General features: G+C 33.6%; 1 protein-coding gene across 2 annotated transcripts in view; it reads left to right on the top strand.

Moving 5' to 3' along the window:
- HDX (highly divergent homeobox) overlaps window positions 1-26,909 on the top strand; it is a 190,866-nt gene that overhangs the window by 14,700 nt on the left and 149,257 nt on the right. For both annotated transcript variants that reach the window (XM_006943850.4, XM_019824034.3), the window contains exons 2-3: window positions 12,837-12,983; window positions 19,945-21,057. In XM_006943850.4, the coding sequence (XP_006943912.3) occupies window positions 12,837-12,983; window positions 19,945-21,057 (1,260 nt within the window). The remainder of the gene's footprint in view (window positions 1-12,836; window positions 12,984-19,944; window positions 21,058-26,909) is intronic.

Genomic DNA, 26,909 nt, shown 5'->3' with positions numbered 1-26,909 from the left:
GCTGTTGATATCTGACAGGAATTACATTAAATGTATATATTGCTTTGGCAATATTCACAATATTTGGGACATTTTCACAATATTTGTTCCTACAATCCATGAGCATGGGATGTTTTTTTCAGTTTTTTTTGTGTCATCTTCAATTTCTTTCATCTGCGTTTTATAGTTTTCAGAGTAAAGATCTTTTATCTCTTTGTTTAATTTTATTCTTAGGTATCTTATGGTCTTTGGTGCAATTGTAAATGGGGCCAATTCCTTGATTTCTTTTTCTGCTGCTTCATTATTGGTGTATAGAAATGCAACAGATTTCTATACATTGATTTTGTATCCTAAGACTTTGCTGAATTCGTGTCTCAATTATAGCAATTTTTGGGTGCAGTATTTCCGGTTTTCTATATAGATTGTCATGTCTTTGAAGATAGTGAAAATTTGGCTTCCTCCTTTCTGACTTGGTGCCTTTTATTTCTTTTTTCTTTTTTTTTTTTTTTGCCTGATTGCTGTGGCTAGGACTTCCAGTAGTATATTAAATAACAGTGGTGAGAATGGACATCATGTTTTTTTCCTCACCTTAGAAGAAAGCTCTTAGTTTTTCCCATGGAAGATGATAATAGTTGTAGGTTTTTCATATATGACCTTTATTATGTTGAGGTATCTTCCATCTTGCCCTACTTTGTTGAGGGTTTTTATCATGAAAGGATGCTGTACTTTACCAAATGCTTTTTCTGCATCTATTGAAAAGATCATATAGTTCTTATCCTTTCTTTCTTAATGTGGTATATCATGCTGATTGATTTGTGAATACTGAACCAATTTTCAGCCCACGAATAAATTCCACTTGAACATGGTGAATGGCTTGTTTAATGTACTGTTGGATCCAGTTTGCTAGTATATTGTTGAGAGTTTTTGCATTTAGTTCAGTCTTTATTTGGTTTTGGTATCAGGGTGATGCTGGCCTCATAGATTGAGTTTGGAAGGATTCCTTCCATTTCTGTTTTTTTTTTTTTGAGATAGTTTGAGAAAAATAGGTATTATGTCTTTAAATGTTTGGTAGAATTCCTCTGTGAAGCCCTCTGGCCCTGGACTTGTGTTTGCTGGGAGATTTGATTACTGATTCAATTTCTTTGCTGGTTATGGGTCTGTTCAAGTTTGCTATTTCTTCCTGTTTCTGTTTTGGTAGTTTATATGTTTCCAGAAATTTATCTATTTCTTTCCAGTTTTCCAATATGTTGGCATATAGTTTTTCATAACATTATCTTATAATTGCTTGTATTTCTGTGGTGTTTGTTGTTATTTCTCCTCTGTCATTTGTGATTAAATGTATTTGTACCCTTTCTCTTTTCTTTTTGATAACTCTTGCTAGGGGTTTATTGTTTCCTTAATTTTTTCAGAGAACCAGCTCTTGTTTTCATTGATCTGTTCTTTTCCTTTTTTAGTTTCTATATCTTTTTTTTCTGCTGTAACCTTTATTATTTCCCTTCTCTTGGTTCTAGGTTTCATTTGTTGTTCTTTTTCTACCTCCTTTATGTGTAAAGTTAGGTTGTTTATATGAAATATTTCTTGCTTCTTCAGGTAGCACTGTATTTACTGTATACTTCCCTCTTAAGACCACTTTTGCTGCATCCCAAAGGTTTTGGACTGTCGTGTTTTCCTTTTCATTTTTTTCGATGTAGTTTTAGATTTATTCTTTGATTTCCTGGTTGATGCATTCATTGTTTAGTAGCATGTTGTTCAACTTCCATGTATTTGTGGTCTTTTCATTATTTTTCTTGTAGTTGCCTTCAAGTTTCATAGCATTGTCCTCTGAAAATATGCATGGTATGATCTCAGTCTTTTTGTACTTGGTGAGGCCTGATTTATGACTTAGTATGTGAGCTATTCTGAGAATGTCCCTTGTGCATTTGAAAAGAATGTGTATTCTGCTGCTTTGGGATGAAATGTTCTCAATGTATCTGTTAAGTCCATCTTGTCCAGTGTCTCATTCAAACATTGTTTTCTTGTTGGTTTTCTGTTTAGATGATCTGTGCATTGGTGTAAGTGGGTTATTAAAGTCCCATACTATTATTGTATTATTATCAATGAGTTTCTTTATGTTTGTTATTAATTTTTTTAAATGTATTTGGGTACTTCCATGTTGTGGAATAAATATTTACAATTATTAGATCTTCTTGTTGGATAGTCCCCATTGTTATGAGACAGTGCCCTTCATCTTTTGTTACAGTCTTTGTCTTAAAGTCTATCTTGTGTGATGTCATTATTGCTACTCCAACTTTCTTTTGACACCTATTTGTAGAATAAATGTTTCTCCATCTCCTCACATTCAATCTGCAGGAGTCTTAGGTCTAAAATGAGTCTCATGTAGGCAGCATATAGATGGATCTTGTATTTTTATCCATTCTGACATCCCAGATCTTTTGACTGGGTCATTTAGTCTATTTACATTCAGAGTAGTAATTTTTATTTTTTTTTTTTAATATCATGAGAGAGAGAAAGAGACGGAAAGAGAGAATCCCAGGCTTCGCACTGCCTCAGAGCCCGACTGTGATCAAGAGTCAGGTATTTAACTGATTGAGCCACCCAAGCACCCCCAGAGTAATTATTAATAGATACGAATTTAGTGACATTGTATTACTTGTTTTGTCATTGTTTCTGTATTTTCTCTGAGCCTTTTTTGTCTTTATCATTTTGGTCTTTCCTTTAATGTTTCTTGTAGGGCTCACTTAGTGACCACAAACTCCTTTTAAGTTTTGTTTGTCTCAGAATCTTTTTGTCTTTCATATTCTGAATGATAGCCTTGGTGGATAGACTATTCTTGGCTGTAGATAGCTTTGGGTAATATCGACATTTCAACAATATTTGTTCTTCCAATCCATGAGCATGGAATGTTTTTCCATTTCTTTGTATCTTCTTCAATTTCCTTCATAGGCTTTCTGTAGTTTTCAGCATACAGATCCTTTACATCTTTGGTTAGATTTATTCCTAAGCATTTTATGTTTCTTGGTGCAATTGTGAATGGGATCAGTTTCTTTATTTGTCTTTCTGTTGCTTCATTGTTAGTGTATAAGAATGCAACTGATTTCTGTACATTTATTTTGTATCCTGCAACTTTGCTCAATTCATGTATCAGTTCTAGCAGACTTTTGGTGGAGTCTATCGGGTTCCATGTATAATATCATGTCATCTGCAAAAAGCAAAAGCTTGACCTCATCTTTGCCAATTTTGATGCCTTTGATTTCCTTTTGTTGTCTGATTGCTGATGCTAGAACTTCCAACACTATGTTAAACAACAGCGGTGAGAGAGGACATCCCCGTTGTGTTCCTGATCTCAGGGAAAAAGCTCTCAGTTTTTCCCCATTGAGGATGATGTTATCAGCTTTTTACTATTGTGTATGATGTTAGCTGTGGAATTGCCATATATAGCCTTCATTATGTTGAGGTGTGTTCTTTCCATACCCACTTTATTAAGAATTTTTATCATAAATGGATGCTGAATTTGGTCAAATGTTTTTTCTGCATTACACTGTTGAGATTATCATGATTTTTATCCTTCATTTTGTTAATGTATTGTATCACATTGTTATGAACTATCCTTGCATCCATGGAATAGATTCTACTTGATTATGGTGAATGGTCCTTTTATTGTATTTCTGAATTTGGTTTGTAATATTTTGTTGAGGATTTTTTGCATCTGTGCTCATCAAGTATATTAATCTGTAATTTTTTTCTTGTAGTGTATTTTTTAACTTATTTTATTTTTTATTTTTTGAAACTTATTCATTTTGAGACAGAATGCAAGCAGAGTGAAGAAGAGTAGGAATGGTTTCAAACCCCATTTTCCAGATGAAGAAACTGAGTCCAAGAGGTTAACTACATAGATGTATCCTGATTCATAACATAGCGTTCACACTCCACCACTCCTAAAGGCCACTTGAATCTCTGCTTACAGCCATGGTGAAGTAACAGGAATAGAATTTACACTCTTATCTTAAATACCTAAAACAAAAAATAAATAAAAATATATATGAAACAATGGATTTCAGCTATTCAACAAAAGACAGCACCAGACCATTATTATTAAGAGAAGGGAAATAAGACTAGCTTATGAGTGTCTCAACTCACTGCCTGGAGAAAATGTCCAGATCACAACAAAAGGAAAGTGAAGCCAAACAGGCTGGAAGTTTCTCTGAGTTAAGGGGACAAAGTTAAGGAAAGACAAAGGGACAGAATAATGGAGAGGAGAAAGCTCACAGACAGATGAAAACTGCACATTGAGAAAGTTATGGAGATTTGTACAGGGACCTCTCAAGTCTTTGGCTAAATACTGATCAACTCTAGTGTGTTAAGAAAATATTGAAGACAAGGTAAGAACCACTAGTAAAGAAAAAGCAAACAATTCTCAGGGCTCACATAGGACCCAAAAGTGTTTATGTTCCAACAGCCAGACTGGAAAACCTCATATTTTATGGAGCACCTAGGAAGGTCCTAAAAAGGATATTGACTCAGTAATGGGACAAATTAGCTCTGAACTATAGGCAATTCTTGACATGCCTAACATAATGAAACCTTAAAAGAATAAAAAAAAAAAAATCAAGTAACATAAATATATCCCAGAAAAAAAGCCCAAAATTATTTAAAGAATACAAAAACATCCAGTACCCAATAAGAAACTGCACAATATCTACCAATAAATGAAAAACTACTATGCCTGGCAAGCAATAGTAAATAGAGGTTTAGTGTGGTGAAAAAGCATTTATAAAATAGAATGAAAATAATAGATTATAGAATTAGTAAAGAAGAATATTAAAACATCTGTGATAGCTGTATTCTCTATGTTCAAATAGGTAGCCAGGAAAGGGGTACATGCACCCCCAATGTTTATAGCAGCATTATTAACAATAGCTAAACTATGGAGAGAGCCTAAACAAATGTCTGCCAACTAATGAATGATAAAGAAGATGTGAAGATGTGGTATATATGTATACCACATGTATTTACATATGGTACACACACACACACACACACACACACACACACACACATATAAACAATGGAATATTACTCAGCCATCAAAAAGTGAAATCTTGCCATTTGCAATGATGTGGATTGAGCTAGAATGTATTATGCTAACTGAAATAGGTCAATCAGAGAAAGACAAATACCATATGATTTCAATCATGTGGAATTTAAGAAACAAAACAAATCAGCATATGGGAATGTAGGGGGAAGAGAAGAAAGGAAAACAAACCACATGAGACCCTTAATGATAGAGAACAAACTATGGGTGGAAGGAGGGTAAAAACCATAGAGAACAAACTGAGGGTTGATGGAGGGGATGTGGGCAGGGGATGGGCTAGATGCATGTTGGGTATTAAGGAGGGCAATTGTGATGAGCACTCGGTGTTGTATGTAAGTGATGAATCACTGAATTCCACTCCTGAAACCAATATTGCATGGTATGTTAAATAAAATTTAAATAAAAAAAGGAGGTAGAGGAAAGCACAAGCCTGATGCAAAAGAAAATGATTTATTAAAAGATCCAAATTGAATTCTAGAGACAAAATAAAGTACATAAAATGACAAATGCACTGGATATTTTTGACAGCAGATTAACCACAGCAGAAGAAAAAGTTAGTCAACTTGAATACATACTAGAGAAAAAATAAAATATTAAAAGCAACTGGAGGAATATTTGTTTTATTGGTGTTGAGTTGTATAAGTTATTTATGTATTTTGGATATTAACCCCCTATTGGATATATCATTTGCAAATATCTTCTCCCATTCAGTAAGGCGCGTTTTTGTTTTATTGATGTTTTCCTTCATTGTGCAAAAACTTTTATTCTTATGTGATCCCAGTAATATGTTTTTCCTTTTGTTTCCTTTGCATGGAGAACATGTCTAGAAAAGTATTGCCACTGCCAATGTCAAAGACATTACTTCCTATGTTGTCTTCTAGGATTTTTATGGTTTCATGTCTCCCATTTAGTTCTTTATTTTGAGTTTATTTTGTGTAAAGTGTAAGAAAGTGGTCCAGTTTTATTCTTTTGCATGTAGCTGTCCAGATTTCCCATAACCATTTATTGAAGAGACTCTCTTTTCCTTAATATATATTCTTTCCTCTTTTATCATAGATTAATAGACCACATAAGTGTGAGTTTATTTGGGGGCTCTATATTTTGTTTCATTTATTTATTTGTCTGTTTCTGTTCCATACTATTTTGATGACTACAGCTTTGTTCTATACCTTGAAATCTGGAATTGTGATAGCTTCACCATTATTGTTATTTCTTAAGGTTGCTTTGGCTGTTCAGAGTCTCTGAGGTTCCATACAAATTTTAGTACTATTTATTATAGGTCTGCAGAAAACTCTATTGGTATTTTGATAGGGATTTTATTGAATCTGTAGATTTCTCTGGGTAATATAAACATTTTAGCAATATTAGTTCTTCCAATCAATGAGAATGGAATATGTCCATTTGTCTGTGTCCCCTTCAGGTTTTTTTTTTTTATTTATTTTTTAACATTTATTCATTTTTGAGAGACAGAAAGAGACAGAGTGCAAGTGGGGGGGGGCAGAGAGAAAGGGAGACACATGATCCAAAGCAGGCTCCAGGCTCTGAGCTGCCAGCACACAGCCCTATGTGGGGCTCAAACTCACGGACTGTGAGATCATGACATGAGCTGAAGTTGGATGCTTAACCGACTGAGCCACCCAGGTGCCTCCCCCTTCAGTTTCTTTCATATGTGTTTTATAGTTTTCTGAGTGCAGATCCTTCACTTCCTTGGATAAGTTTATTCCTAGGTATTTTATTCTTTTGGGGCAATTGTAAATGAAATTGTTTTCTTAATTTCTCTTTCTGCTACTTTGTTATTAGTATATAGAAATGCAGTCCATTTATGGATATTAATTTTGTATCCTGCAACTTGACTGAGTTCATTTGTTACAGTAGTTTTTTGTGGATTCTTTAGAGTTTTACATGTATAGTATTATACTGTCTGCAAATAGTGGCATTTTAGCTTCTTCTTTACCACTGTGGATGTCTTTTATTTCTTTTTCTTCCCTGATTGCTGTGGCTAGATATGGAAGTGACCCAAGTATCATTGATAGATGAATAAATAAAGAAGATGTAGTATATATACACAATGGAATATTACTCAGCCATAAAAATAATTAAATCTTGTCATTTGTGAAAACATGGATGGACCTAGAACATATTATGTTAAGTGAAATACATCAGACTGAGACAGAGAATGCCATAATTTCACTTATATGTAGAATCTAAAAAACAAAACAAATTAACAAACAACAACTATAAAATTAGAAAGGACTCATAAATATTGAGAACAAACTAGTGGTTACCAGAGGAGAAGAGGATGGGCGACAGGCAAAATGAGTGAAAGGAAGTAAGTGCAAACTTCCAGTTATAAAATAAATAAGGCATGTGGCTGAAAAGTATAGCTTAGGGATTATAGTAAATAATATTGTGATAAGTGTGTGATGACACATGTTCACTACACTTCTTGTGGTAAGCATTTTATAATGTATGTAATTGTTGAATCGTTGTACACTTGAAACTAATATGTCAGCTCTACTTAAATTAAAAAAGAGTCACTGTAAAGCTTCAATAATTAAGACAGTGTGGTTTTGATGAAAGAATGGACACATAGATCAATGGAACAGAAAAGATTGTCCCCAAATAGACCCACAGATATATATAGTTCATTGATTTTTGACAAAGATGAAAAAGCAATTCAATAAAAAAGTTTCTTCAAATAATGGTGCTGGAATAATTAAATATCCATAGCCAGAAAAAAAAGCTCACAAAACTGACCTGTACTTCACACCTCTACAAAGGTGATCTCAAAACGGACCATAAACCTAAATATGAAATGGAAAAATATAAAACTACTAGAAGAAAACATGGGAACAATTTCTGTGACCTTGTGCTAGACAAAGGTTTATCAGATATAACACTAAAAACAAAAGCACAATCTGTAAAAGAAAAAAAAAAACAGTGATAAATTGGGCTTCATCAAGATTAAAAACTTTACTGTGAAATTCACAATATTTTTTTTTGAAATACACTTTATTTTAATAAAATAAAATGGACAAGCTACTAGCAGGGAGAAAATATTTACAAATCATATTTCTGACAAAATACTTGTATGTAGAATATGTAATGATTCCTAAAAACTCAGTAAAAAGTAGAAAAAAATCCAATTAAAAATTTGCAAAATATTTGTATAGTTCTACAAAGTAGATATGTAGATGGCAAATAAGCATATTAAAAATGCTTAAATTCATTACTCACTAGGGAAATACAAATTAAAACCACAATAATAACATATGATTATACACCTATTAGAATGGCTAATTTTTATTTATTTTATTTATTTCTTATTTTTTTAAGTTTTTATTTAAACTCCTGTTGAACTGCAGTGTAATATTAGTTTCACATGTATAATTTAGTGATTCAACACTTCATATGACACCTGGTGCTCACCACCAGTGCACTTCCTAATCCCCATCACCTGTTTTACCCAGCCCACCACCCACCTCCTCTCAGTTAACTATCAGTTTGTTCTCTATAGTTAAGAGTATCTTTCTTGGTTTGCCTCCCTCTCTCTCTTTTTTTTAGCCTTTGCTTATTTATTTTGTTTCTTAAGTTCCACATATGAGTGAAGTCATGTGGTATTTGTGTTTCTCTGACTGACTTATTTTGCTCAACATAATACTTGCTCCATCTATGTCATTGCATATGGCAAGATTTAATTCCTTTTTGTGGTTGAGTAATATTCTATTGAATATTTATACCACAACCTCTTTATCCATTCATCAGTCGATGGACTGATCTATAATTTGGATATTGTAGATAATACTGCTATAAACATGGGCGTGTATGTATCCCTTCATTAGTATTTTTGTATTATTTGGGTAAATGCCTAGTAACAAAATTGGTGGATCATAAGTGCAGTTGTATTTAATTTTTAAAATATCTAATGACAATAAATGCTGGTGAGAATGTGAAAAAACTGAAACACATAGAATACTGGTGTGAAAAGCAAAGTTTTACAGTCACTTTTGAAAACTGTTTAGTAGTTTTTATAAAGTTAAACATATACTTATCATATGAAATCCTACTCCTAGGGATTTATTCAAAAGAAATGGAAAGACATTTGCAGACAAAAACCTGCATACAAATGTTTTTATTGACTTTATTAATAATAGCCAAGAACTTGGAATATCTCAAATGTCCTCCAGTGGATGAATGGATAAACTGTGGTACATTTCATGCAATGTAATACTACTCTGCAATAAAAAGGAGAAAACTACTGATACAGACAACACAGATAAATCTCAAATGCATTATGCTAAGTGGAAGATATTAGTCTAAGAGGAATACATACTCTATTATTCCATTTATATAGCATTCTTCAAAAGTTAATATTATAGAACCAGATTAGTTGCTGCTGGGGCTGGGGTGGCTGGAGAATTATTTATAAAGAGGCAGTATAAGGGAGCTTTTTTTTTTTTGAGTGAGGGATCTGTTTTGTATCTTGGTTGTGGTGGTGGTTTCATTACTGCATATGTTTGTATTAACTCTTAAAACTGTATATCAAAAAGAGTGAAATTTACTATATATAAATTTAAAAGTGAATAATAATAATGGATAAGAAGAACAATGCTAATAGAGACATATTGGCCAAATTAAAGACATTCAAAGTATTTTGTTAACCTAGGCGGAACTCTTTGCAAACAAACAAAAAAATCAGTGGTTTATCTAAAATTCTAATTTTAATGTTGGAAAGAATGTGTTATATTTGACTTGGTGATGATGTTATGGACTCATCCATCTTTAGAATCAGTTTTCTGAGAATGATTACTTATCAGTAAAATTTTTTAGTACTTTTCAACTAGTTAAGACATTATTAGGGCATTATTAGAGCTGGCTTTATATATGAAATCAGATATGTAAGGACGATGTTATGTATCAGTTCATCTGAGATGTTTCCATGTGAAAATATGGCCTAAGCAATGAGGAACTGCTAAAGGGAATTCATTCTTAGAAGATTCATTTTTCAAGTACTCCTGAAGCAATAAATTTAAAACATTTTACTCATTGCTCTGCTTGTTTGAATAGAATGTATTGAGCATAATCCTTTCAGTGGCTAAGGATCTTCATTAAACAACTGAATCATAAAGCTGAGAGCAACCTGAGAAACCCCATACCTGAATATGATAGATAAGTTGAAGGGCCCACTCATACTTAAAAATATAAATATGTTACAACTGTAACATGTTTTACAACTTAAGAAAATGAATTTACATATTGTAAATTATTTGTAAAAACCCAAACTGGTAGGTAGAACATGTCATATATTCTAGCATTTTACAAACTAGGTAATAGAGGCTCATAGAAATTAAGTGATTTACTTAATAGTCCACAGTGGAACTAAATGTAGAAGACAGGTCATCTCATTCCTATGGGCTGGCATATGCTGAGTGAGTGGCACATTGCAGAGTATTAGATTATGAAATCCTGGGGTAAAACTAAATTACTTGTTATTTCAGTATTTTATCCCCTAATTCAGTTACCCTCCCTACTTCAACCCAACAGACCTCAATTTCCACGAAGACAATTGCTTGCCATTTTATTTGCACATAAATAAGAACCCAACTTTTAAAATGAAAGTTTTTACAACTCTTTTCCTGATTTTTGTGTAAATGATTAGTAACTTTGGCTATGCAGTCATTCAATATCTTGCCACTTAATAGACCAAGATAACTAGGGTACATAAAGATTATGACAAGTTATTTTGCGGATAATCCTTTATCTAGTTGTTGTGATAAATAATGAATGTCCTATAATTTGAAAGAAAAACATTAGATCTTCTGATCAAAGTGGCCTTCTTGCTATTGCTATGAGTTTAAGGGAAAAACCAGAAGGGTCATAGCATTGTTTGTTGTCAGAATTGTAGACTCCAGGAGTCTGTTTAGTACTCAGATCTACATTTGGCTATTGGTATAAGTGAGGAAGAACCTGCTATGCTTTTTTTTTTTTCCTGCTATGCTTTTTAATGCTTATATCATACTTGAGTAAATTTAACAGTTGTAGCCAGCCAATAGGAAAACATGCCTAAATTTTACAGCAGTTGTCATCACACTTGAGGATCACCCATATCTTGCATTCTAGGAATTTTTATTTTTGTAGTTATAGCACTTCAGAGAAGGATCAGAGCCATTACCCTGATTACGCATTAGTGAATTGAAGTTTATGTCCCTCCTCAAAACTCATTCCAAAATACCTTGCTTCTAAATCCATACCAGCTAACATATTTTAGGTATTTGCCCTCTACCTTCTGGTTCCTCTCCTGACTGTAGCTGAATTATTTAGGAGAAGGAATTTCACATTGCTCTGAAAGCTGACAGCCATGATAGCAAATGTTGCTTTGATGGATACCATCACTACCCTCTGGTCCAAACATCCATGTAAGTTTGGTTACATTGCAGAATCAGATCCCCTTCAGAAAGTTAGTGGAGTTGTTCCTGAAAGTTTCAGGGAGAAACTCTACTCCATCTTTCCTGTGTCCTCTCTGCATCTGATTTTATCTAATTAGATTTCTTAACATTAGATAGAGATGGAAAAAAGTCAGGTATACAAATAGCAATAGATAGCTATATGACTTTTTAATTTCTTTGTGAGACTGCCTTAATTGTTCAACATATCCAGAAGAAAGAAAATTATTTTTATTTACATGTCAATGTACTAAATTGTTTCCATATCCAGTATACTAGAATGATTTCTGTTTGGTTTGGCTTATAGTGCTTTTGTTGTTGCTATTTTCCTAATTTTGAAGGGGCAATTTCCTTAGAAAGGATGTTCTTTCTGTAAACTTTTAGGAATAACAATTTCAGTGTGACCACTTTTAATAAGAACCTGAAGTTGCCTTAATCTAACTACAAGAGTTCTTCTTTATAAAATGCACTACTAGAATTCATCCTCTTTAAAAGAAAAAAAAGAGTTTGCACTGCCTTTTATTTGTGAGATTTACAGGTTTTCTCTTAATATTAAACACATTGCATATTTATAGGAAGGATAAAATGCATTATTAACATTTCTCTTGTATAATTATGATGGTGTCAATTTAATTAAAATTATGTAGTTTTTACATGGTTTGTTTTTAGTAAAATTCACATGATTTTGAATTTTGATTTATATGCTATCATGATTAAAAATAATTATTTTTGTTAGTATTGCCTAAAGCAAAGATATTTTTAGTCACCAACACTTTGTTTATTTTTAAGCTTTTTAAGAGAGGTTCTGTTTTAATATATAAAATGAACCCCTTTATTCAAGAAAGAGGAAAAATAAAAGCACCCCTTTGTTTCACACCATAGTTTCTGGTTGTAAGACATGTGTCAGATGCCTTGTTTGACAAAGAACAGTGAGTGTTTCTGTTGATAATTGACCATGAATGTATGGGTACCACCATTTCTGTCTTTACTAGACATAAATATTTATTTCTTTGAAAGAACCTTTATTTCCCCATGGACTGACACTAACTAGATAAAGGTTTTCCTCTCTCTCTTTCTTTTATTTTGTCTTTAAAGTTAGTTTTGAGGAACAAATTTAATAAGTGTTTTCATTATATATAATTTTCCATTATAACCTGTCTCCCTTTAGCACACAAATTATTGCCCATTGCTGGGAATTAGTTCACTTAAATGAATCTTGCAGCTTCAAAGCACTGAAACTTTATCAAAAAAACAAAAGCATACAAATTTTGCGTATACCCAATTTTTATTCCAATTTTCAGAGTATCTTCTTTTATTTTTAGATGAATCTGCGTTCTGTATTTACTGTAGAACAACAAAGGATTTTACAGCGTTATTACGAAAATGGAATGACAAATCAAAGTAAAAATTGCTTTCAGCTCATATTACAGTGTGCACAGGAGACTAAGCTGGACTTCAGTGTAGTCAGGGTAAGTATTGAGGTCTTAACTCTTGAATTTGTAGCTTTTTATTGTAAGTGATAATTGCTTCATAGAATGAAGTCATTAACTTTATAAACAGTTTCATTTTCCTGGTGTAAAAATACTACTTTTTTTTAAAAAAATAGAAGTAATCATTTAGTATGTTTTTCTGTAAACACCTTGAGAACACTAAAACTTTTGCATTGTAAACATACCTCTAAAAAAATCCCAGTCCTTTGAACTAATGAATACATTTAAGATTACTTGTTTATCCTATGCCTGCTTTAAACCCAGAATTAATCTGGACATAACCCACCAAAATGGTATCAGTAAAACAGGCATCTACCAAGGGACTATAGTGTACCTAGCATATTTTCTTTGTGTACTTGAATTTTTTTTCATCAGGCCCTTTTTTTTCATAGCTGAAAATGTCAGTACTTTAGCTTTATTAACTAGCTGTTAGCCCGTAACAATAACAGTTGTGGTGGCGCAGTAGAGAAGGTTTGTCATCAGGCATTTTTAATTTCAGCATTTTTGTCTTTTTAGGAAAACCTGGCCTTTTTAATGAATACCGCCCCCTTTTTTCTAAGTAAAATGCATGCATTTTAATGGGTAACCTAATGCCTAAGGAACAAGAAATCCCAGGGAGGAAGTTTTCCTTTATCACAACCATAGTTATTCAGTTGTAAAAATCAGCCCCATGGATGGAACTGGAGAGTGTTATGCTAAGTGAAATAAGTCATACAGAGAAAGACAGATACCATATGTTTTCACTCTTATGTGGATCCTGAGAAACTTAACGGAAGACCATGGGGGAGGGGAAGGAAAAAAAAAGTTAGAGAGGGAGGGAGCCAAACCATAAGAGACTCTAAAAAACTGAGAATAAACTGAAGGTTGATGGGGGGTGGGAGGGAGGGGAAAGTGGGTGATGGGCATTGAAGAGGGCACCTGTTGGGATGAACACTGGGTGTTGTATGGAAACCAATTTGACAATAAATTTAATATTAAAAAATTATAATAAAATAAATACATACAAAATAAAATAAAATAAAATAAAATAAAGTAAAATAAAATAAAATAAAATAAAATAAAATAAAATAAATCAGAGCTCCTAAACTTCTGTGAATGGCAATGAGAAGGTGATAGAGAGGAGACAAGAGATAAATCTAACAGAACTAGTCACAGATTCTATAGGTCCTTTCATGTTTGTCTGAATATGCTACAGACACTTAGGAATTCAAAGATACCTTAGGAATTCAAAGATTGGCAACTTGCCATTTCTTGTCATACATTAAGCTAATTTGGCAAAGAAAAGGCACACCTGTTTTTAAGTCCATTTTTCTTTTGGAGGACCCTTCAAAAGACCCTAAAGATAAAAATCTCTTGATAAGCAGAATTCTTTGGAAAATCTATTTTTTAACGACTAGAAGATGTATTCACCTTTGAACTCCTAAATTATAGGATGGAAATATCACATGATAACTGTTTTTTATCTGATGAGATCAACCATCTTATTCCGATTTTTGTAAGAACTAGAAATAGTCCTATTGGTAGCTCTGAATTCCCTACTTGAATTTACAGCTTGATTTTCTTTATGATAGAACCCAGACTATTTAATGGTTTTTTGTACCAGATTTGGTAAAATTGTGTATAAAATGAGAGAAAGTATTTTTTTATTAATTTTTTAAAAATATTATTTTTGAGAGAGAGACAGAGAGAGACAGAGAATGAGTGGGGGAGGGGCAGAGAAAGAGACCCAGACACAGAATCTGAAACAGGCTCTGGGGTCTGAGCTGTCAGCAGAGAGCACAACACAGGGCTGGAACTCAGGAACTATGAGATCATGACCTAGGCAGAAGTCTGATGCTTAACCAACTGAGCCACCGAGGCACCCTGAGAGAAAGTATGTTTTAAGGTCAAGGTTGTCCTTTTAGTAAATTCAAATCTTTATTTCCCTTTAGTAAACCTCAGAGAAAAATGTTTAATTGCCTTAGAAAGGATAAATGGGTAATATTTCAGATTGATGAAATTGCATTTTATAAGTATAAACTCATTTTTTTTTCTTGGAGTAACTTTTTTCTTTTTTCCTTCTATTTTATCATTACTTTAAAGTGAAAAGCCTTCTCAAACAGCTGCTTTGTGGACTATGTTACCTTTCATATTTCCAATTTGTTATTGCAATCTTCCTCTAATAACTTATTTGATTGTACTTGTATATTGAGAGTGCTGAAATACAAAGATTTATATTTATGATCCAAATGGTATGGAATCTAAAACAATGAGAGAAGTAAACTCCTAGATTGTAAGCTTACAAGTAAAATATTATTTAAGTTTTAAGGAATTGTGTAAAACAGATTCTTTTTGTTCTAGAAGAGTGTAAATCATACAGAAATTCAGTCTTCCTAATCTAAATTCCAACACAATTTTGGTTGCTTTTTCCCATCTGAGGAGAAAGGAGTTGTTTATAGACTTATCATTCCATGACCTCCCCTGCCTTCAATATCTTACTCCAATATTCTACTTGAAAGAGACTTTTCTTTATTATTTTTAATATAGTATTAGTTGTGTTTTCCTCAAAAAAAACCCTCAAATCCCATGGTACTAAGAACCTGATCCTAATGTAAAATGAACTTAAAAGATTAAGTCCATGCAAAAATAAATAGTAGAGTAATGGAACAGGGAAACCAAAGAAGGAGGAGGTATGTAGAAAAAACAAACAAACAAACAAACAAACAAACAAACAAAAAACCTGTTTGGAGACCGTGAATTTCAAAAGAGAACTGAAAGAGAATTTTATGGACACCAAGAATTGGTGACCTAATGTCTTTTTCTTTCTTTCCTTCTTTCTTTCTTTCTTTCTTTCTTTCTTTCTTTCTTTCTTTCTTTCTTTCTTTCTTTCTTTCTTTCTTTCTTTCTTCTTTCTTTCTTTCTTTCACCTTCCTTCCTTCCTTCCTTCCTTCCTTCCTTCCTTCCTTCCTTCCTTCCTTTCATTCTTTTTTTCTTTCTGTAGTATTGTTTTGTTAGTTTTCCAAATTCTTATCATATCAGTTTTGTTTGATCCATTATTTTCTCTTTCTCCAATGAGTCATTTTGAATGAGAATAATTTATAGCCTATAAGCATTGGTAAATTTTGTATCCTGTAAATGAATAACTTTAAATAAAATTTAATTTAGTTATTGGGAATGCTCAGGCAATAAATTTATTTTCAGAATTTTAAAAATATTTCTTAAATATACACTTTCCTACTTTAACTTCAATGGAAAATATTGAAAATATGAAGCCTTACTTTTGACCCAGAGTTTCATTATGGAAATGAATTATTGTACTGTGGTATAAAATAATACTGCTCACTACATGGTAAGCTATATGGGGTGATTTTCTTCTTCACTAAAGGACCCCAAAGCATTTAATTATTTCTCACATTAATTCTGTTATGTCCTTCCTTTCTTATTTTTGGTGAGTAAAATTTCATGGGCATTCTTAGTTTTGGTGCCATCAAGTTGCCTCTAATTGCAATCTCTATACCAATGTTCTGCCTACTTTTTTTATTTCTAATTTGCTATAGAGTAGAATACTATATTTGGTGAAATCATGTATAAAATAGGAGAAAGTGTGTTTTAAGGGCAAGGGTTGTGCTTTTAGTAAGGTACATGTATCTTGTGTTATCTATGTTGGCTGTGTTCTTGACAAGTGAGTTTGTTAGCTAGCTAATCTTCATATGCACATGATATTCTACTACATTTTACTTTTTTGAGGGGTTCATAATATAAATATCTAATAAACTCTATAAGCAACTGTATATGGTATATGTACATATTTCTATGTATAATATATATAATGAACAGTAAAACTATTAAAATAAGCCATAAATTTGCAATACACTAAGATCATTCTTAAACTTCCTGTATTAAGGTATTTATAGTAATGAGAACATTTATTTGTTTTCTTAGAAATATTGCCCAGAGCTGCTTTCCGGATGTAATAGTTCTTGAATTCAAATTTTACAAATTCACTATGCTTTCCCACTGAAAGACTTAAAATGTAATTCTTATAAATTTTTGTAAAAATTATGAACAAGTGCATAATTCTTCATATGCACATTTTTCATACTTAAAAAGCCATAACACAGTAACTTATTTTTAACATTTGTAAAATTCACCTTTTTGAACCATACACTGAAATTATATTTATCCAAAAATATTTCTATTTAAATATTTCTTTTGAGTATATACTTTAAATCCCTTCACTTTTCTACTCTATTCTTTAAATATTTTTCATTCTCCTTTGATATTTACATTTATTTGTCATTTTGCTTGTAGTTTACACCTCTGCTATTCAGTAAAACTAAATCACAGTGAGTTTAAAATTCCAACAGCCTCATGTGAAGCAAAGTAGAGCATCTACATCTCTGGAATATTTTCTTGTTAGAAAAATACTAATTATAAAAGTAAAATGGCCAAGAAAGATGAAAATTTCGGGAGTTTCTTGCCATAGTGGAAGGAGAATGTGCTTTGAGGTCAAGTGAAATTTATTTTGAATCCTTGCTCTGCCACTTGCTGACAGGATATCCTTCTATAAGTTACCTAATATTTCTGAACATCAGTGTTTTTATTTATACAATTAGGAAAATAATCAAAGAAGCCAATAAAAATGTAAACACATAGTGAGGATCCAATACATGTTAGCTTTTATTTATGGTATTCTAGGGGTGCCTGGGTGGTACAGTTGGTTAAGCGTCCGACTCTTGGTTTCAACTTCGGTCATGCTCTCACTGTTCGTGAGTTCAAGCCCCATGTCAGGCTTGGCACTGACAGTATGGAGCCTGTTTGGGATTTCTCTCTCCCTCCCTCTCTGCTCCCTCCCCTGGCTTGCTCTTTCTCAAAAAATAAACAAAAAATTAAAAAAATGTTATTTATAATATTATAGAAACTTTAACGTAGATTGTATAAACATTAAAAACTGAGTAATTTTTGTGGTCTTCAAAAACAAATCACCTAAAAGTTAACCAAATATACCCTGCACCATGTTTGTGCAAGGCTAGTTGATTTAATGTTTTCACTTACTTATTTTTTCTTTAATTCATAATAGGTTAATGTGTTTTGGTAGTTTATAGTATGGTATGTATTTTGAAATAATTATAAAGTTTGCTGATCACATTAGGGAATGTAATATTTCTTATTACATATTGCATAATCATAATTCAGTATAATACTAGATTGTTACAACAAATCAGTTATATAAAAGTGCATATTTTGTAATCAAATACTAAATGCCAACCTCTTATATTATTTTTATTAATGATATTTTTTTCATTTATAAAAATAATATACACTCACTATATAAAGTTTGGTATGTGGGGCGCCTGAGTGGCTCTGTCGGTTGAGCGTCCGACTATGGCTCAGGTCATGATCTCATGGTTGGTGGGTTTGAGCCCCGCATCGGGCTCTGTGCTGACAGCTCAGAGCCTGAAGCCTGCTTCAGATTCTATGTCTCCCTCTCTCTCTACCCACCCCCCTGCTCATGCTCTGTCTCTGTCTCAAAAATAAATAAACATTAAAACAATTTTATTTGGTATGTAAAGTATAAAGAGGGAAATAACTGCCATGAATTAATGACAAAGTGGGAAAAATATTTGCAACTTGTGACAAAGTGTTGCTGTTTCTAGTAGAAAATTGCTTTTATTTTTATTTTATTTATTTATTAATATAATTTATTGTCAGATTGGTTTCCATACAACACCCAGTGCTCATCCCAACATCCCTCCTTCCTGCCCATCACCCATTTTCCCCTCTCCTCCACGCCCATCTACCCTTAGTTTGTTCTCAGTCCTTAAGAGACTCTTATGGTTTGCCTCCCTCCCTCTCTGTAACTTTTTTTTCCTCTTCCCCAACCCCATGGTCTTCTGTTAAGTTTCTCAAGATACACATATGTGTGAAAACATATGATATCTGTCTTTCTCTGCCTGGCTTATTTCACTCAGCATAACACCCTCCAGTTCCATCCATGTTGCTGCAAGTGGCCAGATTTCATTCTTTCTCATTGCCAAGCAGTATTCCATTGTATCAATTTAAAAAGACAAATATCCCAATATAAAAATGAGTAAAGTTAATGGGTAAGTGATTTTATTAATGTAATACAGTAACCATAGAAATTCAAATGAAAATAGCAATTATGTACCTTATATTAACTCCTAGGCTAGTAAAGACTACAAAAAGATAATGTAAAATGTTGATGAGGTTGTGGGGAAACCGGAACTCTTGGACAGTACTTTGAAAATATCAAAAAATCAAACACTTTCCCTTCTAGGATAGCATTGTAATGGACCAATAGCACAAAGATGCATATACAATGACATGTACTTCATTATGATTTATAATAGTGAATATTTCTAAAAATAACCCAGTAATATCTAGCAATATTAAATTAACCAAGTTGTGATATAGTCATATAACATTGTTAAACATGAAAATTACAAGTATATATTTGTTTAATAATATTATGAGCATTTTCCAATGTCATTAAGTACCCTATCTTTAGTATCCTTCCAATGTCTCACTATTATAAATAAATATATGATAGACATAATTCCATATAACTTTGTATATGATTGTTTTTAGGATAAATTCCCAGAAATGGATTTACTACAAAAGGGATGTAAACATTTTTAGGGCTCTTGCTACAGGTTAATTGAATGGGTTTTGAGGACAGAAACAGTAATACAATTCTATTATCAAAGTTCTTAGATAGTTATTGAGTGCAAGTTCTTGAACATGTCTGACCATATACTTTATTTATTTTTTACTTTTTTGACCTTATACTTCAGTTACTTTTTCTTTTATTGTATATTTTTGTTTGAAAAATTTATAGGCTTTAGTTCTATGACAATGAGAACACAATTTATCACATTGAAAGTTTTTTTTTCTTTTTTTGTTAAAAACATTTCTATAATATCATTTTTTATCCTTACAGACGTGGGTTGGCAATAAGAGAAGAAAAATGAGTAGTAAGAATTCTGAATCAGGAGCAACAACAGGAACTCTTCCCAGTACCTCTTTGACAGCTCCGGACATTACAGTCAGAAATGTAGTTAACATCACTCGACCATCAAGCCAACAGTCTTCTTGGACATCTGCCAATAATGATGACATTGTAACTGATGCATACAGTCCAGCAAGTTCATCAAGTAGGCAAGGGACAACCAAACATTCAGATACACAAATTACAGAAGCACATAAAATTCCTATTCAGAAAACTGCCAGTAAAAATGATACTGAGTTTCAGTTGCACATTCCTGTTCAAAGACAAGTAGCACACTGTAAAAATGCTTCTCTGCTCTTAGGTGAAAAAACAATTATCTTGTCAAGACAGACAAGTGTGCTAAATGCTGGAAATTCAGTATACAGTCACACAAAGAAAAACTATGGAAGCTCTTCAATGCAGGCCTCTGAGATGATGGTACCTCAAAAGCCATCTATGTGCCACCGACCTTGCAAAATTGAACCAGTTGGAATTCAGAGGTCATATAAGCCTGAACACATGAGTCTAGCATCACAAAACTTATGTGGGCAAAAGCCACCTATTAGAGACCCTTACTGTAGAACGCAAAACTTGGAAATCCGTGAAGTATTTTCATTGGCTGTTAGTGATTACCCCCAGAGAATTCTGGGAGGAAATGCCCCACAGAAGCCTAGTTCAGCAGAAGGAACTTGTTTGTCCATTGCAATGGAGACTGGAGATGCTGATGATGAGTATGCCAAAGAAGAAGAGTTGGCATTGATGGGAGCACAGATACCAAGCTACTCAAGATTTTATGAAAGTGGCAGATCCCTTGGAGCAGAGAACCAAAGTACAGTACTTCCTGGACCAGGAAGAAATATGCCAAATTCACAAATGGTGAATATTAGAGACTTGGCAGACAATGTACTCTATCAAAGCAGAGACTACCATTTGACACCACGGACCTCATTGCATTCAGTAGCTACTACGATGTACAGTAATACAAATCCATCACGGAGTAATTTTTCTTCACATTTCGCATCATCAAACCAATTGAAGTTATCACAAAACCAAAACAATTACCAGGTAATGTATACATTCATTTTATAAAATTTTTAAAAAGCTCTTTTTGGTGTAAAAAGCTGTGTTTGATATCCAGTTAAACATGAAACCTGGGTCACTTAACTCATGCTGTGTTTTTTTTTTTTTGTTTCTTTGTTTTATTTTTTTTAATGTTCATTTAATTTTGAGAGACAGAGACAGAGCAAGAGTGGGGGAGTAGCAGAGAAAGGGAGAAACAGAATCCAAATCAGGCTCCAGGTTCTTAACTGTCAGCACATAGCCCAATGTGGGGCTCGAAAACACAAACTGCAAGATCATGACCTGAGCAAGTCCACTGCTTAACTGACTGAGCCACCCAGGTGCCCCATCACTTAACTCACACTTTGAAGTAATTTGAGATTTTTTGCTTCAAATTGGTAGTTTGAGGTCAACTATTTGCCGAATGTTATGCTGTCTTTGTCATGTTTAAATTGCTTAGTTTTTTTCCCATGGAATATAATCATGGAAGCTTTCTCCTGACATTTAAAATGATTTTGTTCAGGAATTATTAGTCTTATGGGAAGCATGGCATTTCCCATTACTAAAATAAGACTAAATTGACTAGGTTCATCCACTTGAACATAGATTATTCCTGTGATGGTTTTTACTTGCAGTTTTGGAAGCTGTCAATAGATGAGTGGTGGTTTCCATGCATAACTGGCAAAGCAAGTCAATCATTTCCCCAAGAGATGATGGCTGAGAAGTCACAGTATGCAGTAACTCAGCCAACTACTTTTTCTAAAAGTAAATACTTTATTAAAACATGAAGTGGAATATTGATCAAGTTTTAAAAATGTTTATAAAGAAGAGACATTCAGATTTAAATGTAAAGCAACTTCAAACCTGTGTAAAAATAGGTGTTATTTCTACACTGCTTCACATATTCAGTTGTTTAGATATGCTTCAAATAATCTCAAAAGAGAGGTGAAAGCCCACCTCAGAACATCTCTTAAGACCAAGATTTCTCTGAAAAACATGTTTCTGTGAATTTGAATAGCAGGACATGGATGTTTGCTATTTTTCCTTGCTAATAGCTAGACACTTTGATTTTTTCAACCACAGTATTTAAGTATAATCTGGACTTAAGGGGCATCTGGGTGGCTCAGTTGGTTAAGCCTCTGATTTCAGCTCGGGTTATGATCTCGAAGTTTGTGGGTTTGGCCCTACCTTGGGCTTTCTGCTGTCAGCACAGAGCCTGCTTTGGATCCTCTGTCTCCCTCTCTCTCTGCCCCTCTCCCATTTGTGTTCTTTCTTTCTCTCTCTGTCAAAACTAAATAATACAAAAAAATTAAAAAATCTGGGCTTAACGTGCTTCCAGGCTATTCTCAACCAATATAAGGAACCAAATTCTCTTAACTACCTCCATCTTATAGCTCCCTGCTTCAAAATGAAAAGCAGTAACAGAGTATAGGCAGAATCTCTCTGGCACCTAGCCCTAACAGAAGAGGACTCTGTCATCATCATTAGTATTCATTTACTATTGAGAATCTACACATTTTTCTGTGTTGTTCTTTCCTAAAACATGCTTAAAGTAACAATGAATCATACTATTAAGATCCTCACACAAACCAGTTTTAATTTACCTTCTCTTTTGTACTTCTTTACCCCATTAGTGTTGTTCTTAATAATAGCCATAACAATAACATTTACCATCTGTTGAGCGTCTTCCACATACCAGGCATCATCAGTCACCTTATATACCTGATCTCATTGAATCTTCTGGACATATAGGCCACTCTGAACATATAGGTGATTTATATATATTTTGGTAACTTGCCCAGGATCACACAGCTAGTATGTACATGACAGAACCAGGATCCCAAGTAAGAAATATATCATGTGGTTATTTTTTTTTCTGTTTTACCACACAGCCTAATGATTTCAACTGTGTAGAGTATTTGGAAGCCTGAAAGTGCAGTTTAATTTTTATTTTTTCATAAACCAACAACTTCCTTAAAAATAAGTTAACCTATGTTTTACCTTAAACTTTTTTAATGTTTATTTTTGAGAGAGAGAGAAAGAGAGAGTGTGAGTGGGGGAGGGTAAGAGAGAGAAGGAGACACAGAATCTGAAGCAGGCTCCAGGCTCCAAGCTGTCAGCACAAAGCCTGATGCGGGGCTCAAACTCAGACCACAAGATCATGACCTGAGCCGAAGTTGGACACTTAACTGACTGAGCCACCCAGGTGCCCCATATGTTTTACCTTTTTACAATCTATATTTTTTTTCCTGACAGAACACTTAAAATTAAATTTGTTTTATATAAAAGAACCTCTTAAAAGGAAAAAGCTTAGCAACTTTTTGGAATAGTAATCTCTTTAAAGAAAGGCAGTCTGACAACAATGAAGAGCATCGGCTTAGAGCCTGATAGGCCTGGATTCAAATCTAGGTTCTGCCACTTTCTACTTGGGAGGACTCAGGCAAGTGGCATAACTTCTCTGTTTAACAGTTTCCTCATTTATATAATGTGGTTATTAACATCTGTTTCACAGGAAAGCTGTGACATGATTATGTCACAATCAGTGCAAAGCTACTTTTACATTCCCTGGCACATAAACTGTCTTATACATATGACATTGTAGTTGGAAAATTATTGAAACTCTGGTAGCCCAGGTCTCCTTTATATTCAAATAAAATATTTCAAAAGCCCACAATTATCACAGGGTAGTTGAAGAATAAATACCTGTAGTGCTGACTGAAAGAAGACTGAAGATTACCCATCAACTTTATCATAATGTGTGTACACTTATTAATATTATACCACACTTCCTCCAACTTGACCTTAGATTGTATGGGAAAGCGTGTTTGCAGAGAACCTTGGGGCATTGTTTTGCCCCTCCTTTCTCTTAGTTGAGATTTGGGGAAATTAAAGCAGCCTGGGGAAGTGTAGTCCATGAAAATGTCTTAGTCCATTTGGGCTTCTATAACAAACATACGATTGACTGGGAGGACTAAACAACAAACATTTATTTCTCACAGTTATGGTGGCTAGGAAGCCCAAGATCAAGGTGCTGACAAAGGGCTGGTATCTGGTAAAGGGCTGCTTTCTAATTGATAAATGACTGTCTTCTCACTGTGTCCACATATGGAAGAAGGGGCAAGGGAGTTCTCTAGGTTCTCTATTATAAGGACATTAATCCCATTTATGAAGCTCAATTCTCATGACCTAATCACCTCTCAAAAGCCCATCCTCCAAACACCATCACACTGGTGATTAGGTTTCAACATATTAATTCAACTCTGACACAAGCATTCAGTCCATGGTAGTTATTCTCTAAAATTTAGAAGAAGTTCTATTACCAAGATATATTACTGTTAGGTGAGGACTTAGAAAAATAGAATCTATGGCCATATTGGCAACTTCCTAGCTGTGAAACTATAAGCAAGCAATTCTCATTAGTTTCTGACTTTAGGACTGTATAACAAAGATATCTGCCTCTTCTTCCTGTTACACCAGGTATCTTCAAGCTGAGGTCTTCCTGCAAGAAGGTCTAGTTCCAAGCTATCTAGGTGAATGAGAGCAAATTGAGGGAATCCTAGAGGATGCTGAAAAGTTGAAATCAGATCTGTTTTGGAACCTTTTGGGAATGCCATATTAAGATTTGAAGTGGTAGTAAGGAAACTGTCAGGGGGTGCCTATATCAGGATACTATAGTTTAGTTCCTTTTTTTTTCTTTAGAGGACAATTTATTTCATTTTATGTAAACCTTATTTTTTGATAGTTTCAAGTTTTTATTTAATATTATTTTTTTTAATTTACATCCAAATTAGTTAGCATACAGTACATCATTAGGGAAATACAAATAAAAACCACAATGAGATACCACCTTACTCCTGTCAGAATGGCTAACATTAACAACTCAGGTAACAACAGATGTTGGTGAGGATGCGGAGAAAGAGGATTTCTTTTGCACTGCTGGTGGGAATGCAAGCTGGTGCATCCACTCTGGAATACAGTATGGAGGGTCCTCAAAAAATTAAAAATATAACTACCCTATGACCCAGTAATTGCACTACTTGGTATGTATCCATGGGATACAGGTATGCTGTTTCGAAAGGACACATGCACCCCAATGTTTATAGCAGCACTATCGATGATAGTCATTTTTTTATTTAACTTCCAGTTAGTTAACATACAGCATAATATTAGTTTCAGCTGTAGAACTTACTGATTGATCATTTATATACAACACCCAATAACCACCACCACATGTGCCCTCCTCAATACCCATTGGCAACTTAACCCATTCCCCCACCAACCTCCACTGCAGCAACCCTAAGTTTATTCTCTATAGTTAAGAAACTATTTTATGGTTTCCTTCATTCCTTTTTCCCCCATGTTGATTTGTTTTTTTTCTTAAATTCCACATGAGTGAAATCATATGCTATTATTTGTCTTTTACTAACTTATTTCCCTTAGCATAATGTTCTCTAGCTCCATCCATGTCATTGCAAATGGCAATATTTCATTCTTTTTTATAGTTGAGGAATATTCCCTTGTATGTATATACCACACTTTCTTTATCCATTCATCAGTCAATGGACATTTGGGCTTTATTCATAATTTGGCTACTGTTGATAATGCTGCTATAAATAATGGGGTAAATGTACCCCTTCAAATCCATATTTTTGTATCCTTTGGGTAAATATCTGATAGTGCAATTGCTGGATATTAGAGTAATTCTATTTTTAACTTTTTGAGGAACTCCCATACTGCTTTCCAGACTTCCTGCATCAGTTTGCATGGCCACCAGCAGTGTAAGAGGGTTCCCCTTTCTCCACATCCTTGCCAAAACCTGTTGTTTCCTAAGTTGTTAATTTTAGCCATTCTGAAAAGTGTGAGAAGGTATCTCCTTGTAGTTTTGCTTTCTATTTCTCTGATGATGAGTGATCATGTGAAAAAAAAAGTCTATTCATGTCTTCTGTCAATTGTTAACTGGATTAAATGTTTTTGGTTGTTCATTTTTATATATTCTTTATATATTTTGGTTACTAACCCTTTATCAGATGTGTCATTTGCAAATATCTTCTCCAATTCTGTAGGTTGCCTTTTAATTTTGCTGATTGTTTCCTTAGCTGTGCAGAAGCTTCTTGTCCTAATGAAGTCTCAATAGTTCATGTTTGCTTTTGTTTCCCTTGACTCAGGAGATGTATCTAGTAAGAGGTTGCTATTGCTGATGGGAAAGAAGTTACTGCCTGTGTTCTCCTCTAGGATTTTGATGGTTTCCTGTCTCACATTTAGGTCTTTCATCTATTTTGAATTTATTGTGTACAGTGTAAGAAAGTGGTCCAGTTTCATTCTTTTGCATGTTGCTGTCAAGTTTTCCCAACACCATTTGTTGAAGAGAATGTCTTTTTTTCACTGGATATTCTTTCCTGCTTTGTTGAATATTAATTGACCATTTAGCTGTGGGTTCATTTTGGGTTTTCTATTCTGTTCTATTGATCTAGATGTCTGTTTTTGTGCCATTACCATAGTGTCTTGATCACTACAGCTTTGTAATATAAATTGATCCTGGCATTGTCATGATTTTAGCTTTGCTTTTCTTTTTCAAGTTTACTTTAGCTATTTGAAATCTTTTTTAGTTCCATACAAATTTTAGGATTGTTTGTTATAGCTCTGTGAAAAATGCTAGTGTTATTTTGGTAGGGATTTATTATGTGTGTAGATTGCTTTGGGTAGTGTAGACATTTTCATAGCATTTGTTCTTCCAATCCATGAGCATGGAATCCTTTTCCATTTCTTTGTGTCATCTTCAATTTCTTTCTGGATTGTTTTATACTTTCCAGAGTGCAGATGTTTTAACGATTGAGGTAGGCTTATTCCTAGGTATCTTT

Source organism: Felis catus, chromosome X (genome assembly GCF_018350175.1).
Source record: "Felis catus isolate Fca126 chromosome X, F.catus_Fca126_mat1.0, whole genome shotgun sequence".
Classification (NCBI taxonomy): domain Eukaryota; kingdom Metazoa; phylum Chordata; class Mammalia; order Carnivora; family Felidae; genus Felis; species Felis catus.
Note: the sequence above shows the minus strand (reverse complement) of the source record. Positions and strands in the feature narration are given on the sequence as shown.